A 16,583-nucleotide genomic window follows, 5' to 3' on the forward strand; every position below is an offset into this window, starting at 1 on the left:
GCTGCCACAAACACAAGATTCTGATCTCAGGTGGGAAACCGAGGGCAGGGCAGATGGACTGGTTAGAAAAGCAAGGATCCTGTATTCATTCAAATGTCTCCAGGAACAGAATGAAACAGGAAGTACAGATGTCTCCAAACTAAGGACAGACAAAAATGATGGAGGCTGAGATTTTCGCAGCTACTTAGACTGTTTCTTGGATTCTCAGCACAATCTGAGCTTATGAATCTTTTTGGCTGTAGTTTAACACACACTCACCTGCTCTCACTCTCTTTCACATACACATGGCAACTTAAAACAATCAGCATTAGCTTCGACTCTTTGCCGTGAGCGAAGGATCGAGGGATCAAAGCTAGGCTGCTATAAGGAGATGCCCTATGTGCCATGATATTTTTCACTCTATTAAGTAGGGCAGTAGCATGTAAACCTCCCAACTCATGGAGAAGGGTCAGAATTAGGCAAAGTGAATTCACCCATCTCCATTCTAGGTGGACACATCTTCAGTGTGGCCTCAGCTACTCTTTTATTCTCCAGAGTTAGTGCAGAAAGAGCCAGCTCTACCGGGACCTGGTTACTAATTCCGTACTCTGTGGAGAATGTTCCTGACAGATCAAGGTTACCACCCACCTTCTCACTGAAGCTCCTCCCCTCACGCGCCCACCATGCATTTCAGGATCTGCTTTGAAATTGTTCTTCCTCTTTTTAAAACTCTCCCTGGATTTGTTCCAGCGCATATCACAGGCCCTCTCTGCCCCCTCAGGCCTAGCACAGGCCTCCTCGCCATCCCTTCACGTAATCACACCACAATCGGTGCAAGAGCCTTCTCCACTGGATCTTTGCATCTCTCTTGCCCCTGGCCTGCACCACGCAGTGTTTCTGCCCCTCTGCTGCACGTGTAATTCTTTGAAACATGCTCACCGGGGGGATTTGCATGGACCGTGTTGTGCTGTCACTCTAGAGGGAAAGCCTGTATGTGACACCTGTTATTATCAGAAGCTGAACTGTGACCAGCGCAAAACACACGGTACTCTGTGAATGCTGAGCAGCTTCAGAGACTCTCTTGTCGCTCTATTGCGGAGCACTCGGGTGAGGATTCTGATTTGTCTGGGATGTGCTGAGATTGTGTTCTTCACACAGTCCAGACTTCTCGGTCGTTTCCTTTCTTGAGCATCAAGAGAGCCTATGTCAACATCATACTTGCCCCCAAAATCAATAATTTCAGACTTGCTTTTGTCCTATTGAGTTGACGGATCTCTTTAGAAGTGTCAGTTCAGATTTTCTGCCCAGCAAATACTAATAACTAAGGAAACGTAAGCTCCAATTTTCACTACAAAAGACAGACAGTCAAGCTGGGATGTCATTTTCCCTCTAGGTGATCCCTGGTGGATAAGCTACTGCAGAGTTTCATCAAGCAGCTCAGAGGGCAGGGAAAAGGGTGCTTTGAACAGATAGGCAGCAAATATCCCGGCTTTGCCTCTGAGGCCCACAAACACACAGGACCACACTCAACTCTGCTGTAAGCCTGGGAAGCGCCTCGAAGTCAGGCGGGTGCAACTCTGTTGCCAACAGGGAACTCGGGGCTCTGATTTCAGTGTCCCTCACCCATTCACCACACACAGGAGCAGAGTATGAGTTCTGATTGCCAGCGAAGGCGACCGTGCCCTACCTGTGCCTTGTTCCATTGCCCAACTGTTCTCAGTTACAAGACAGAGTGCTGGTACAAAGTGTCAGACCCTGCGATTTAGCAAAGCCCCTGAGCAGTGCTTAATTTGTAATGAAAGAGGTACCAGGGCTCAAGCAATTTTTTTATTTTCATGATTGATGCAGCAAGCCCAGAGATGCCAAAGCTCTGAACTGCCAAGCCCAGAGGTGCCAGGGCTCAGCCCTTGCAAGCCTTAGCACAAATTGAGCCCTGCCCCTGGGTAAGCCGGACAGTTGGCTCAGGACCTGTTTGTAACTAATATTCCAGTCTCAGCCAGGCCTAAGGCTCTGATCTGCTTTTGAAATGACACTCAGTGCTGATGCCATGTAGTGTAGTGGGAGTTTGCATTGGCTGCCTTTGCAATTAAACGATGTGTCCTGCTCTTAACTGTTCAGCCTCCAAAGCCTTCTGCCTCCTTCCTGCTTGGGAAATGATTTCAGTTTCTATTCAGGTATTAGCAGTACTTTATGTTCAACCCCCACTTTGCCCTTAGTGCCCATGTGAATGGAGCACTGAGTCCCGCAGCCTTGAACAGGTGAGAAGTGCTCCACTAGCGTCAGCACTGTCTGCCCAGACCTTTCGATTTGGTGTAAAATTTAGTCCCTTTTTTCCCATTTTTGTTACCCGGCGTTTCTAATGGTTTCCCCTGGCCCTGTGCCCTGTGTGCAGTGTGAAGTTCTGCAACATCAGTGGGTAAGTGCCACGTCAAACACATCATAACACAGAAAACAACATGGCCTGATTCTGCTATCAGCCACACCAGCATAAATCAAGACTGACATCATTAGACTGACCCCAATGTCAATCTGGTGAGAGACCCCCTGTGCTACTATGGGTCCCCTTGTATAAGGAGAAATTCCTGTTACAGTGAACGTGGCAAAAGAAAAATTGTATTCTCACTATGGCATCCTGCCATTTTATCCTGATTCTCACGATACTCAGTGTTCTCCTTAAAGCCTCGCCTCTGGGAATTATGCAAAAATAGGGGAATCTTGGCTTTCATTTAAAATAAACCAAAAAAAACCCCAAAACCCAGAACATTTTCAAGCCCTTTAGCTCGCAAAGAAAGCCTTGAAAGTGTGAACCCTAAATTCTGAAAAACCAAAAGGCAAATCAAAAGAACCCGACATTTATTATTTTTTTAAAATCTCATGATTTTGGGGGGGCTGACTCATGTTTTTTGAATGCTAGGGGCTGGCTATGCTGTATCCTGGAGGCTGGTGAAGAAAAAAAAAAAAACTATCTAGCCCTGAGCAGAGAGTTTACTTGGAATGATGATACTACAGTGAGAACCAAGGGCTGTTTTTAATTCTGAGGTCATTGCTTAATTCCCAGGCACAGCTGTGCCAGATGGTCTCATAACCTAAAATATTGCCCAGGAAGATACAGATCCACTGACCCAACCCAAATCATGTTTAAATAAAAAGAAATGAAGGAACCACAATTCCAACACACTGAAGAAATAATTTCTTTTGCTAGCAGCAGCTGTCGTAGCTGGCTTTGGGCCTGATCCTGCGTACGGGCTGCCCTCAAGTCCCAGTGATATCAATGGGAGAAGACAGTGCTCCACATGTCACAGGATCTGGCCCAGTTCACACCACAGCCCTACCGCTGACGACCCTCCCTTCTTCCCCTGGGGCACGCAGAGCTAAGGTGCACGAGGTGGCGGACCGGGGCTCTTACCTTCTAGTCTCATTCCCACCGTCAAGCACTTCTGAAAGCGACAGTAGGGACATCTCTTCCTCTGGGTTTTGTCGATTTTGCAGTTCTGGCTTTCGGTGCAGGTGTAGTGCTTGTTATTCTGCACGGTCCGCTTGAAAAAGCCCTGATGATAAGGAGAGAAGGCAGAAATGCGGGGCCTTACCACGCCAGCATTTGCAGTATGAGCAGGGCGAAGCAGGCGTCCCGGGGAAGGGAGGCTCCTGCCCTGGGCTGCTGTTTAACATAGATGCCTGGAGCATTTCTTTGCAGCCCCACCGTCCTCGGCGCAGGGCACCAAGTGGCTTCGGGAGAGCGGGACACTACACACCCGTTACAATAGCACCTTAGCGGACAGCTCTGCTGTTGCCCAACAGTGCATCATCTCTGGTGGCTTTTATTTTCTTTGCCCCTATCTTCTAGTTGGGGGAAATTACTTAAAAAACGGCAAGAACAAATTCGCGGAGCTGGATTTAAGGGCAGCGAGCAGCGCCAGGGGGGAAGCCCACTGCTAGAAAAGCGAACAGCCACGGACAGGAGCTGCAGAGCCAGAAATCATGTATTTTCGTTCAAGTTTTTAAAAGACAAAAGGCTGCAGGCTTGGCTTCTCTCCCCAGTGTCTGAACTCCCCTGCCCTGGGAAGGTGTCTCTTCTCAGTCAGACATGCTCTGAACTCCAGGAATCTGACTGAAAGACCACGGGAAACATTTGATGTTTTTCATCTGCTTAGGACTCTGCAGAAATAGGATGGGCCAGATGCTCAGCTGGTGTAAAGGAGCGAAGTACTCAAGGCTCATTACACCTATTGACAGCAGCTCGTGCTGAACGCTTAGGAAATGCCCGGGCTCCAGTGGGGAAGCCCACGAGGCCCTTGCTTTCCTTTTGTAGATTTCTTTTTTAAACACATTTGGGCAATTGTGGAGAAGATGAATCCACAAGTCAGCCTGCCTCTCAATCTTCATTAACAGCCGAGGTTAGAAAGGGGCCTGCTCTTTGAATACAAATCTGTGTCTACGGCGTGATTTATGTCTTCAAAGGCCTGGGCAACCATTGCCCCAAACCCCCCCGGTCAGCGGGAGCAGTGAGGATGCCGGGACACTTCAGGGGGCCCCGTAGAAAGGCCCCAGAAAGACCCAGGTGAAGAGCCCACCGCGCAGGATGCCAGCAGGCCAGGCCGGAGCCCTGCGCAGCGCAGCTCGCCCCCAGGGCCTCCGCTCCGGTGCGGCTGGCTTGCCCCAGAGGGGGCCCGGGGCTCAGGCAGAATGAAAGGCAGGGCCAGGCTGTCTGCATAGGGCCTGGGGGGCGATGCTCCCCGCTGAGAGCAAGGAGACTGTTTTACATTCTTCAGAAGCAATTTGAGAGCTCCCCCCTTCCCCCCCACCTCTGATTTTAAGGAGCCGGATTTTGCCCTCAGTCCAAAGCCTCTGAAAATAAAACACAGCCAAGGGCTGGCTGATCCGCGGCATTTAAAAGAGGATCTTTCCAGCTTCTGCCATCCCTCCCAGCCCAGGCAGGTTGTGCTATGGGAAAGACCCGACCCCTCTCTCCCTGTCCCCCGCCGACCCCTTAAACCAGAGCTACAGGTAGCGGCCAGTCTCCAATCTGCAAAAGATAAATGTCCCATTGCCTGGGAGACCCTCCCATTTCACCTGATTGCACCTTCAGGCCGGGCATATACACGCAGCTGATGGGAATTAAAGGGGGAAGGAAAACGCCTCCCTAGGTCAGGGGAGCCGCTTTCCTTCCAGAGGGGCCTGGACCAGCGGTCAGCGCCCCGGGTACTGCCCCTCCGCACCCAGCATCAGCCCTGCGGTAACCACAAAACTCTTTACGAGTCGGCTTCTCTTCGCTTTGCTTTCTAATCACTTGGGGATTTGGTTCCGCGATTTTCTCTCTGTCTCCGGCACTTCTAAAGCGCCGGTCACCTGCGCTGCAGCTCGATTGCGCGGGAATTTGAACAGGATGCGCCAGAAACACAGCGCGCTCCGCTCTCACTAGATGCCCCCCAGGCGCCGGCGGTATCTCCCCATGCAGCCCGCCCGCCGCGGTGCGCCCCGTTCCCCGCCGCCGCCAGCACGGAGCGGTGCCCCTGGCAGGGCGCAGGGCCGCCGCCACTTCCATTCCATTTTACAGCGAGCCACGTTACCGGGCCCGGTGTATTCCGCGGTGCGGATCCGTGGTGCAAGCGAGGTGCACCCTCCTGACTGCGAAATAAACTCACCCGCAGCCCCGAGAGGGCTAACGGTAGGGTTAGCATTTTTAAACTAAAAAAAAAAAAAAAATCCCTGAACCATTTGACTGAATTTATTTCGGTTGATATAAAATTAATATTTCTTCTAAAGAGCTATTAAAAAAACCCTAAAGAGCCTAAAAGTCTATTTTGTTTTGTTCTGATGAGCCGAAGAGTCAAACGGAAAATAAAAGACAGACACAACAAGCTCTCGAGCTTGCGCCGTTTCAACTCAACGAACTTTTAAATTACGTGGGGAAATGCGGGGGTCTAAACAGGGAGGGAAATGACTCTAGCTGCTCCGGAGCTACACGCCGGCCCTGAATGTCCGAAAATATTCTGGGAAGGCAGCAGGTCACCCAGGGGACCAGCGGCGGCTGCAGTTTCGTTTTAACAAATTAAATGGCAGGCAGCGAAACCTGTCCCGGACCTTGTCTTATACGCAAACAACAATCAGATTACTTTGGACTTCGGGTATCTTCGAATACGGGCGCGGGGCTCGGATTTTGTTGAATAAACTCCCCTTACGCCCCCCTAACTCCCCCCGGCACTTTAACCGGGGCCAGTAACAGAAACGCTAAATAAATCGGGGAACAGAAGCCGGCAGCTCTCCGACGCTCTGAGGCAAAGCGTCATTATTGAAATACTTCCCCGCGGGCAGTCTGGGTTTGCTCTGTAGACTAACCCCGTTCATTTCTACTCCAAGAACAGAAATTATTTTAGTTCCTTAATTATCCTTTATGGTTATGTGCGCGGCCACATTTCCCCGATTTGCCGCGTCAACCCCGGCCGAGTTTCCAAAAGCAGCCTGTCCCTGGCGGGTGCTGGACTGCGGGCTTTGCATTTATTATGATGAAAATGCAAGCGCCGTTTCGGAAGTACCCCCATGCCTGTCTCTGCGGAGTCGCTCCAAGAGAGGGGCAGCCCCTTCGCTGAAATTCACTTGCAGCTTCAGCCTTTACACGCGCAAAAACCGCCGAGCGCTTCGTCCAGGATTTTATGGGAAACGATATTTGTTAAATTCCGCGCTCCCGGCTAAAATCGAGCTTGGGCACCGGCAGGGGGGGAATCGGGGCTTCCCCAGGCAAATGAACCCCCCCCCTAATTTATTCGCCAGGCACATTTTGCGTGTTAAAACCCCCAACCAGACGGCCCTGGCGAGCGCTGCAGCGCGTGGAATTAGAGCACAACGATTTCCTGGCCTTGCTGATCAATCCCTAACTCCTGCCAACGAAACCCTGGAGCGGCCGGGGTGCCCGCCGTGCCCCCGCCCGCGTTTGGCTGGAGCCGGCTGCTAGGGGCCCCTTTCAGGGCGAGCCTCCCCAGCTCGCGGCGGAGCGAGGGGACTGGAGCCAAGCCCGCCTGGAAGGGGCGACCGGGACAATTCCTCCTGGCCCCTTATCGATAGCAACAGGGCCTCGTGCCCGGCCCCCGGCTGGGCGGTTTCCTACCTTGCAGCTTTCACAGGTGAGCAGCCCGTAGTGGTATCCGGAGACCTTGTCCCCGCAGACAGGACACAGCTCATCCAGGTCCTCATCATAGGTATAGTCCATCACCTCCAGCGGCCCGCCTGCGGGAACGAAACCGGGTCAGCGCGGGAGGAGCCGTGGGGAGAAGCCCGGCAGCCCCTGGGCCGGCCCGGCGGGGTGGCGCGGAGCGGAGCGCGGGGCGCTGCGGAGCGTGACAGGCAGGTGGTGGGTGCTGCGGGTGGACCCTTTATAGCGCCTGAGGCTGCAGATCCAGGCTGGTGCGGGGAAGTGACCACCCCCGAGGGGCGGCAAGCCCGCCTGTGGGGGGGCCGCAGCCAGCCGCGGGGGGTTGGGAACAGGGCGGGGGCGGGGGAAGGGGCCTGGAGGGCAGGGCCGGAGAGCGGTGCCACCCTCGGTTTCCCGCTCTCGGCGCGGGGCTGGGGTGCCAGGGGCCGGGGGCTGCCCCCGGGGAGCCGGGGCCGGGCGCTGTGCCCGGGAGGGGGCCGGGATTCCGAGGGGTCTTGGCTCTGGCTGCGCCCTGCCCCGAGGAACTCCCGGCCGGGGACAGGCCCGGGGCTGAGAGGGAAACCGCCCGTCCCCAGCTCCGGGCTCGGGGTCCCGCTGGCCGGGCGCACTCAGGGGCTCCGCGCGAGTCCCTGCAGCCGTCCGGGACAATCCTAGAGCCGAGGCGAGTGAGGGCAGGGGACAGGTCATGGCTCGGTCTGTCCCTGCTCCCCGCCGCTGGCTTCCCCCCGGGCCGGGACGCGCCTCGGCTGCAGGGCGAACCGCGGGCACCTCCGGGCTTCTGTCACCACCGAGCCCGCCCGCGGGAGCTGCCGCTGGGCAGCCCGAGCCCGGCCCCACCTCGGCGGCTCCACTTTGCCCCAAGAGCCGGCGGGAGCTCAGCTCCCTGCACCGACGGCACCCCCAGTACCGGGCCATGGCGCAGAGCGGGCCCCGGGCCCTGCAGGGGTCCCAGCGCCACCCCCTCTCCATCCCTGCCCCAGGGGGCCCAGGGCCTCTGAGCCCGCCAGCCCGAGGCCCTGTCCGGCTCTCTGGGGAGCCTGGAGCTGTCCCGGAGCGGCGGGGAAGGGCACAGGGGCGCACACACGGCCACCGGCGCGATGGCCTCTCCCGGGTGACTCGGACCCTTGGCTGCCCTCTGCAGTGGCCTGGCAGTGCAGGGCAGGGCCGCCCCTTGGCCCCTGCAGCCACCAGGGGCTTGCCCCGAGACGGGGGCGCAGCGGGCCAGCGCCCCGCCCGGGCCGGCTCATCGGTCGCTGCAGGCTCTGACCCGTGCCCGGGGCAGTGCCCTCCCGGGACCCGGCCCGTCGCAGCTCCTCGGCGACCACTAGAGCGTCCCTTAGCCCCGCAATCATCCGGCGAGCGCAGCCCGGCCCCGCCCAGAGCTCCTGCGCTACCCCCGGCTCTAACCCGGCACGGATCGGAACGGCCCGGGCCCCAGCGTGCCCCACACTAGACCGTGGCTCAGCCACCGCCGGCCTTTGAGCACCGAGGGGAGGTGGGTCCCGTCTCCAGGTGCCCAGATCTCGGCGCTCAGCTCCGCGGGCTCAGAGCAACCGCCCCCGCCCGCCCCAGCCCGTTCGTAACCGGGACCAGGGAGCAGCGCCAGCAAAGGTCCCGCTCGCCCTGGTGCCGCGCAGGGGCCGCCCGCGCTGCTGCGCTCCGAGAGCCGGCCCGGCCCGGCCCGTTCTCCCCGGGTCGGCCTGGGACTCGCCCGCACCGCGGGGGTCCCGAGCTGGCTGGGCGGGAGCCGGCCGGGCTGGGTCCTCCGGGTTCATTGACTCTCCCGGGGCAGGAGCCTTGCAACGGGCGGGTCCTGGCAACCCCGGCCGAGGCCGAGCCCGGGAGCGCACGGGCCAGGGGGCTGCATCGCAGGCACCCCCGGAAACCCCCGGCCGAGGCAGTGGCTGCTCCCCGGCCCCTGCGGGGCACTGGGGTTTCCCTGCCCCAGCTCCGCAGCCCAGCCCCGCTCTGGCACCGGCTGCGGGACTCCTAGGGACCCCGGGGGTGTCTCTGTTGGCACCGGCTTCGGGGCGCCGCAGGGACCCACGTAGGAGTCCAGCTTCCCGGGAGCGGGGCTCCTCAGCTCCCCGCCAGGGCAAAGCCCAGGAGCAGAACCACACAGGGACCGTGGAAACCCCCCCAGCGCCCTGACCCGCCGCTCAAGGCCCTGGGGATGCGGGGGAGCTCAGCACCTCCCCGGAAGAGCTCGGCTCCTGGCAGGCTCATTGGGGGCACCCCCGGACGTGGCCCCCCGCTTTGCTCCAAGAGCTGCCCTGCAAGGGGTTGGGTGCCCATTGGCCAGTGGGGGTAATTCAGCTCCCCCCCACCTTCCCCCCGCCCAGCCCCGCGCACTGACAGCAGACCAGACCCTGCCTTTGCTCACTGGGGTCAGGGCTCCGCTTGGACCCCGAAAGAGCCGGCCCTGGGCATAAGCAGCTAATCGCCTGGGCCCGGAGCTGCTCAAGGGGAGCCCCTTCGCTTTTTATTGTGTGTGGGGGAAGGGGGGAAAATATCAGGGCCCCTAATGGGCTAGCCCCACCCCTGCCCTCCCCACCCCCCCATTTAGCCAAGGGGACCGTGCTGGCCACCTCCCCCCCCTCACGCACTGAGACCTGATTCTACATTTGACCTTCACTCTCCCCAGCAGCAGCTTCCCAAACCTTATCCAGATCAGGGACCGGCTTGTGCCCCCCGCACTGCGCCAGGGGATCCCAGGGACCGGCGCTGGTCCGCAGACCCGTCCTTGAGAAACACTGCTCTACAGGCCAATACCCCCCCACCATCAAAGGGCCCCAGAGCAGTTGGAGCCCCTTAGCGAATGAGCTAAGAACCTGGGTTTGAAAGTTGCCTGGAGGAAGCCTGGGAGCAGAGGGAATTATTACATGGGCCCTGATGCACTGCGCTCCAGGAAGGTATAAAAGAGCCGTAAAAACAGCTGTCCTCTGAGATCTGCCAGGAGGCTGCCACATGGGGAAGCTGGCCCTGGTCTGCCCAGGAGCCTGGGGAAGGGGAAGTCAAACACTGCCGCAGCCTGCTCAGACTCTGCAGCGGCCCTGAGGCTTCTCCACTGCACTGGCCTGGGGAGTCCTAGCAGAGGACTGGCGTATGGTACAGGGGCAGAGTTAAGGTAGGGGCTGGTAGTCATTTCCTCAGCTTTGGCCCTCCTGGTTCTCAGAGGTTTGTATTTAGCCACCCTCCTCCGTCCAGCAGGCCAGCAGGCCCTGCCAGCCTCAGCCCTGGTAACAGCTACGGGAAAGAAGGCTTCGCCCAGTTTGCCTGCGGCTACCTTCAAGCGGAGCATAGGTTTAACACATCACAGAAAGAAGGGAGGTGCTACTGTTTCCAAGTCTCTTCCAAGGTGCCGTAAACACGGGAAAAGGGGATGTGGGATGAACCTGCAGATGCCCAGGGGAGCAGACATCATGCACAACCCAGGCCTAGGAGATCCGGGACAGACCATGCCGCTAGCATGAGCTGTAGTCCAATCCCTGAAGCTGGAGCAGGCCCAGAGATGACCCCAATTCATCCGTCTCTTCAAAAGCAGCTGGGCCTGTTCTCAGTGTAGTGACTGGCTTCTCATTCCCTGCAGGGCTATAGAAATCCTTTTAACGGTCGCTATTGACTTGATGGTAGGAATCTTCGCCTCCTTCCCAAGAGAGGGGCCTTTTGGTGCTGGTTTTATGCTTGCTGGGACCCAGCCCCAGAACCCAGTTCTAGTTACTGAAATCCACAACCCGATGATTCAATCTCCATCTTCCCCCGACAGCTCCAGCACCACTGAAGGTGAGGTGCAGGCTGAGGGCAGACTCCTAAGCTCTGTTCTACCCTGCTGCCCACCTTGCCCGGGGACCTTGGGCAGGCAATTTCACCCATCAGCCCCTGACTTCACCGGGGAACTGCCATTAATCCGTCCGTAGGGAAAGCCGGGCTGGCCAGTGCTTTGAGATCCTCAGGTGAAAGGTGCTGCTGGAGTGCTGTGTACATTTGGACATTTGCAGCCTTCGCTAGGGAAAACTAATAACGTCGATACCGATAGACACAACTCTAGGAGCACGGCCCATGCCCTGCGTGCAGTAACTAATGCAAATGGTGACCTGACCCCTCAGCTGAGGGCAGTTACTCAATGCTGGGATTTAATTCATTGCTTCACTTAGTTTAGAGACACCTAATGAAACATTTCATGGCAGCGACATCAAAGCACAGCTTACTGGGAACACACTAATGTGCACCGTACATTTTCTACTGATCAAGGGGGTTTTCTTCTGTTAATGGAAGTTTGCTGCTTGCAGGCAGGTATGAACCCCGCACACAGGCACCTGTCATGTTCCATCTGAGAACAGAAATCGAGGCTCCCGCCACAGCCCACTGCCCTCACTAACACCCAGAAAGACTATTCCACCCCACACACACTATCCAACCTCCGTCACCCCCCCACACCCTCCGCACAATTCCCCCACAACCAACTATTGCACCACCCTCCCTCACTCACACACACACTATCCCACCCCAACTCTCACACACAATCCCCACACACACTATCCTACCACCCTCACTCACTCACTCACACACTCCCCTCACGTATACACAAGAGGCCTAATAAATAATGTCACAGCTAAACCCCTCTGTAGCAGCCTCACTGGGCAGTGGCCAGCACTGATGTAACAAAGAGAAGCACATCACAGGGTTATAGGAGTGTCTGCACACAAGGCATGGGCCTGAGCAAACTGCAATTCCCTTCACAAAATCCCAGTGCACGCCCAGCGTTCTGTCTTGCTCCCATGACTGGTGCAGCCTAGGGGAGCTACTTATTTTATCTTCCCACCTGTAGCTTGGTGCTTTACTTCCCCTGGGTATGCACTATCTGGGCTGTGACAGACACTTCATCTTCAGTGTGCAGAGCATTAACTTGTGCCCTGGGGCCAAATCCAGTCCTGACTCACACTCCTCAGGAAACCCTCCATATCAACAAGGTTGCAAAGCATGTGAGAGAGACACGGGCCCATTGCAAAAGCAACTGATCTGCTACCATTGCTCCAGAAATTCACCCCTCGAGTGCAGTGCAGGGCCCTGCCGCCTAGCACCTGAACGGGAAAAACGACTGCGTTGGGGAGCATTTCCGTGAGAGGGGTTGATACCTGGCCCTGACATCAAACTGACTCTAACTAAGGCGAGGAGCAGATCTAAACACACCGGCAGCATGACACGACTCCAGCGGTGCAAAGCATTCAGGAACCCCCAAACAAGGCAGAACTTGTTACAACTCCCAGTCACCCCTGCAAGGGCCCAGTTCTGCTCCCTCCAAGTTGCTGGGAACATGATGCTCGCAGCCTGTGGAAGCCAATGGAGTTGCATGGATGTGCACAAGGGCTGGCTTTGGCCTCAAGGGCCTGGGAAAGTTTGCAGAGCTCGCAGCCTGAGGTTTGTGCTCCATTTTAGGTGCACCTCTTCCCCGCCCATAGCTCCCGGAAGGGGGTTCTGGGCTGGTTCTGAGTTCTGGAGCCCACAGTGAAATTCCAGGGGTGCGAATCTCATGGGAACAAAAGCCACTAGCCAGCCCCCTGCAAGCAAAACTCCTGTCGCTCCTCACAAAGTTCTGCGGGGCCCAGCTTGTTTGGGGCTCTGCCCCTCTGACGCACGGCGGTCTCCTCCTTCCGCACACGCTGCCCAAGCAGAGGGCTCCAGCTCGCTGAGCTTTCGCATGGGGGTGGAAGCTGCACTCCCAGTGGGTTGTGCAGCGAACAGGAAATAGACTCCAGCAGGGTAGGATCACTTCATTCAAACACACCATTACAAGAGCCTCGTCTCTAATAATAGCTGCAAATCAGCCCTCGGTGCAGAACAGCAGTGCTTTGGCTATTGTTAGAGGAAGGAAAACTCCCCTTAAAAGCTCAGCAGCCCCGTCATTCACTATCATGTTCCTCCCAAGGATCTCAGGGAAGTAGCTGGGTGCCTGAAGAGCAGGGCAGGGGGTGGAGCTGTACCAAAGAATCGTTGTCTCACAAAGAATAGAAGAGGCAATCACAGCCTCAAGTTTGGTGGGGGAAACGATCCAAAATGGCAAGGACTGAAAGCAACTGGGAGCCAAAGACTATTGCTGTCTCCTGCATGTATTGCACCCTAACCAAGAGCCCGAGGGGAAATTAGACAGTATATTACTGAAGGGAAGGATTTCTGTATGCTACGCAGTCAGCTGATTGGTAATGGGGCCATCGGCCCCTCTGCTCTAGTACTCTGGCCTTACGTCAGCCTGGGGAATAAAAGCTGGAATCAGCTGATGGCTCTTTGCAAATGCACACCTGCTGCTAAGTTGGTGGCAGTCTGAGCTGGGAAGTCCAGGGACGGTCTCCCACCCACACCTGTAACCCCTTGAAGCACGCTGGCAGAGCAGAGCCATGTGTGGTAATGGGGACTGTGACTTTAAGGGCTGAGCTTCCCAGACAGAGAGCCTGGGCAGGGTGCTGGGAAGCTCTTGTTATGCACAGCCAGCTGGACCCAGACACCAAATAAAGCAGATCTCTTCTGTGCTCCTTAAGCACCGAGTCCTTGAAGACCACATCTGGCAAGCGTGTTCTGCCATTGCCCGGATGTACTAGTCCTCTGGACGGCTTGGCCTGAGGAATCTTCCCTGGGTCAGTTGCTCTCAGCACTAAGGAGTTTTAAACGACTAACTCTTTAACCTCTTCCCCAGCCTCGGAGGCTTTTGCAGGCTCTGTTTGTACCTTTCACTCTCCCCAAACCTAGAGATGACACCACTGAAGAGGCAGCAGGAAGGACATTTGCTCCCCTACCTCACAAGCAACCCCAACATCCAATCACACCCAGATGTGTCCAGCTCTCTCTCAAAATTAATTCAGTGCTTTACCCCCTGGCTCCCGCTGGGAGGCTGTTCCAGAACCTCACCCCTATGAGGATTAGAAACTGCCTGTTAGTTTCCAGCCTGAATTCATGGCCAGTTTAGCTGCATTTGTTCTTGTGCCAAGCCTGTCCTTTAGCTTCAATGGCTCTTCACCCTCCCTGGTGTTTACCCCTCACGTATTTATCGAGCGCAGTCAGCTCCCCTCGGGGCTGTCTTTTGGCGAGACTAAACAAGCCGCGCTGTTCCAGTCTCCTCTCCTCCAACCCCTGATCAGCCGAGTAGCTCTTCTCTGCACCTGTTCCCAGGGGGTAGACACATTTGCCTGCATGACACACATCCTGCAGCCTTGCCCCTCACCAATTAACCCATCTTCCTGCTGCCAAACTGCTACAGAGCCAGCATGGCTGTAGGGAAACTTTTCCGTGGGCTAAGGTGCCACGTACATTAACAATAAGCTGTACCCCAGACGGTGAATTTCCACGCCAGTGTGTCTGTCTGTGGGAGGAAAAATACACCTCATCCTAGCACATCCTCTGGGCTTAAACTAGGATAGTGGTAATAATGAGAACGGCCCTCATGAGGGATCTCCCCGGAAGTAATTGTTGGGTATTTAGATCCTGTTTCATGAGGACTCTCTCATGTTGGGTGCCCAGCTGGAGAGCAGGAGTTCAGAGCTCCCTGGAGCAGTACAAAGCAGCAGTACAAAGCCGCCCCCCCACCCCCTTGTGTGTTGGTTGTGAGGAAAGTTTGGGAAACAATTTGTATTAAAGTGAAAAAGTGGCTCAAGCCTCAGCATTCCCTGGAGGTGGCTTGGACCAGGTGTGGAGACCGGCAGCTCTCCTGGGCCCATTACCCCAAGTTCCCTGGGACTAAGGCAGCACCAATCCTTAAACAAGTGAAGCACCTGGAGGGGCAGGGGTGGGGTTCAGCACTTTGGGAAGCAGCAAGGTGTGTGCCGTACAATGGCACAAGCTGTCCCAGCTTCACACTGCGGGGCCTGGGCCAAGTGTTGGTGGGAATTCACAATAGCAACTGATTCCAAAGTTTTTATTCCAATAACCGGAAACTGAAAAGGGGAGATGCAGCTTCAACCTCCCTTCCCAAGGCACCACCGGAGCCTCCCTCTCAGCCCAGACAGCAAACGCCCAGAGTTAGACAGGGACCAACGCCCAAGCAGAGGGCTGCGCTGGTGCGGCATTGCACGCCAGACACTGCAGAGTCCTGGCCAGCCCCGAGTGCAAGTGGCTCAGCCTGTTTCACCCCCAGACAGGAGCCAAGACAGCGCTGGAGGATTTTAAAAGTGCAATGATTGAAATGACCTTGATTATCTCTGCCGTGAAATACTCACTCAGAAGGCAGCTCTCTGCTTGGCAGGCTGGGGCAGGCGGGCGAGTCGGCGATCTCGTTAGTACCTCCAAAGCGAAACTCCAGACCAACGAGCCTTGGCCTTAATGGTTCAGATGGACTGTCCCACACGGCCGGGGACGGGGCTGATTTGCAGGCCCTCTGTCTCTTGCGTGGGTATTTAAACATGCACACGCACACACCGTCTTGTGCTGGAGGCCCAGCCAATCTCCTCCCCGCTGGGGGCTAGGCTTGGGGAAGACGGGGCCAAACTAGTTGCCTCATTGGCTTCTGTGGCCACGTGACTGCGCTAAAAAATAATTAAGATACAAAACCCTGCTCATAAACTAGCATTAGAAAGTGACGGAGTGGAGATAAGTGGGACCTTTGCCATAGATAAAGCAAGAGGGAGAAGAAACATGCAAAGGGAGGGATGGGATGGACACAAACGAGCCAGGGAGGGGAGAAGGAGTTCATTAAAACACAAGGGAGGGGAATGGAACCAGGCGGATTTACAGCCCCGCTCAAGCACGGGGTGGGGCTATTTGGTCCCCTCTCCTGCCCTGAGATATAAAAGAATGGGGGATTGTGCACCCACCCTTCCCATACAGGCCAAGCACAACTCGGGGCCCCTGGGAAGAGACTCCCTCCTTTCCATCAGGCAGTGCCATTCCTGGGATTGGAAACCTAGGGTTCACGGACTTGTGCCACTAGGGTCCAAACCAGTCTGGCTTGGGGGACTCAAGGGCTCCAGAACTTAACGAAACACTTCACAGCTCATCATCCAAGCTCATAAGAACAGCCATAGGGGTCCATCCAGCCCAGGATCCTGTCTCCCGACAGTGGCCGGTGCCAGATGCCTCAGAGGAATGAACAGAACAGAACAATTATCGAGTGATCCATCCCCTGTCATCCAGTCCCAAATACTGGCAAACAGAGGCTAGGGACATCCAGAGCTTGGGGTTGTGTCCCATTGATGGACCTACCCTGCATGAACTTATCTACTACTTTTTTGAACCCAGTTATACTTCTGGCCTTCAAAACAGCCCCTGGCAAGGAGTTCCACAGGTTGACTGTGCATTGTGTGAAGAAATACTTCCTTATGTTTGTTTTAAACCTACTACCTATTCATTTCATTGGTTGACCCACTGGTTCTTGTGAAGGGGTAAATAACACTTCCCTATTCACTTTCAAGGCACCATTCGTGATTTTAGGGACCTCTAGCATATCCCCCCTTAGTCGTCTCTTTTCTAAAAT

General features: G+C 56.0%; 1 protein-coding gene across 1 annotated transcript in view; it reads right to left on the reverse strand.

Annotated features, from left to right (window-relative positions):
- The window catches only part of NR5A1 (nuclear receptor subfamily 5 group A member 1), a 65,593-nt gene extending 50,080 nt beyond the window's left edge, over nucleotides 1-15,513 (reverse strand). Inside the window, exons 1-3 of the mRNA XM_075120403.1 lie at nucleotides 15,331-15,513; nucleotides 7,082-7,200; nucleotides 3,386-3,527 (exon numbers count right to left, since the gene is read on the reverse strand). Coding sequence (XP_074976504.1) covers nucleotides 3,386-3,527; nucleotides 7,082-7,183 — 244 coding nt within the window. The 5' untranslated portion in view covers nucleotides 7,184-7,200; nucleotides 15,331-15,513. The remainder of the gene's footprint in view (nucleotides 1-3,385; nucleotides 3,528-7,081; nucleotides 7,201-15,330) is intronic.
- Between the last annotated feature and the right edge of the window lie 1,070 nt (nucleotides 15,514-16,583).

This window comes from Caretta caretta, chromosome 16 (assembly GCF_965140235.1).
Source record: "Caretta caretta isolate rCarCar2 chromosome 16, rCarCar1.hap1, whole genome shotgun sequence".
NCBI classification, from domain to species: Eukaryota; Metazoa; Chordata; order Testudines; family Cheloniidae; genus Caretta; species Caretta caretta.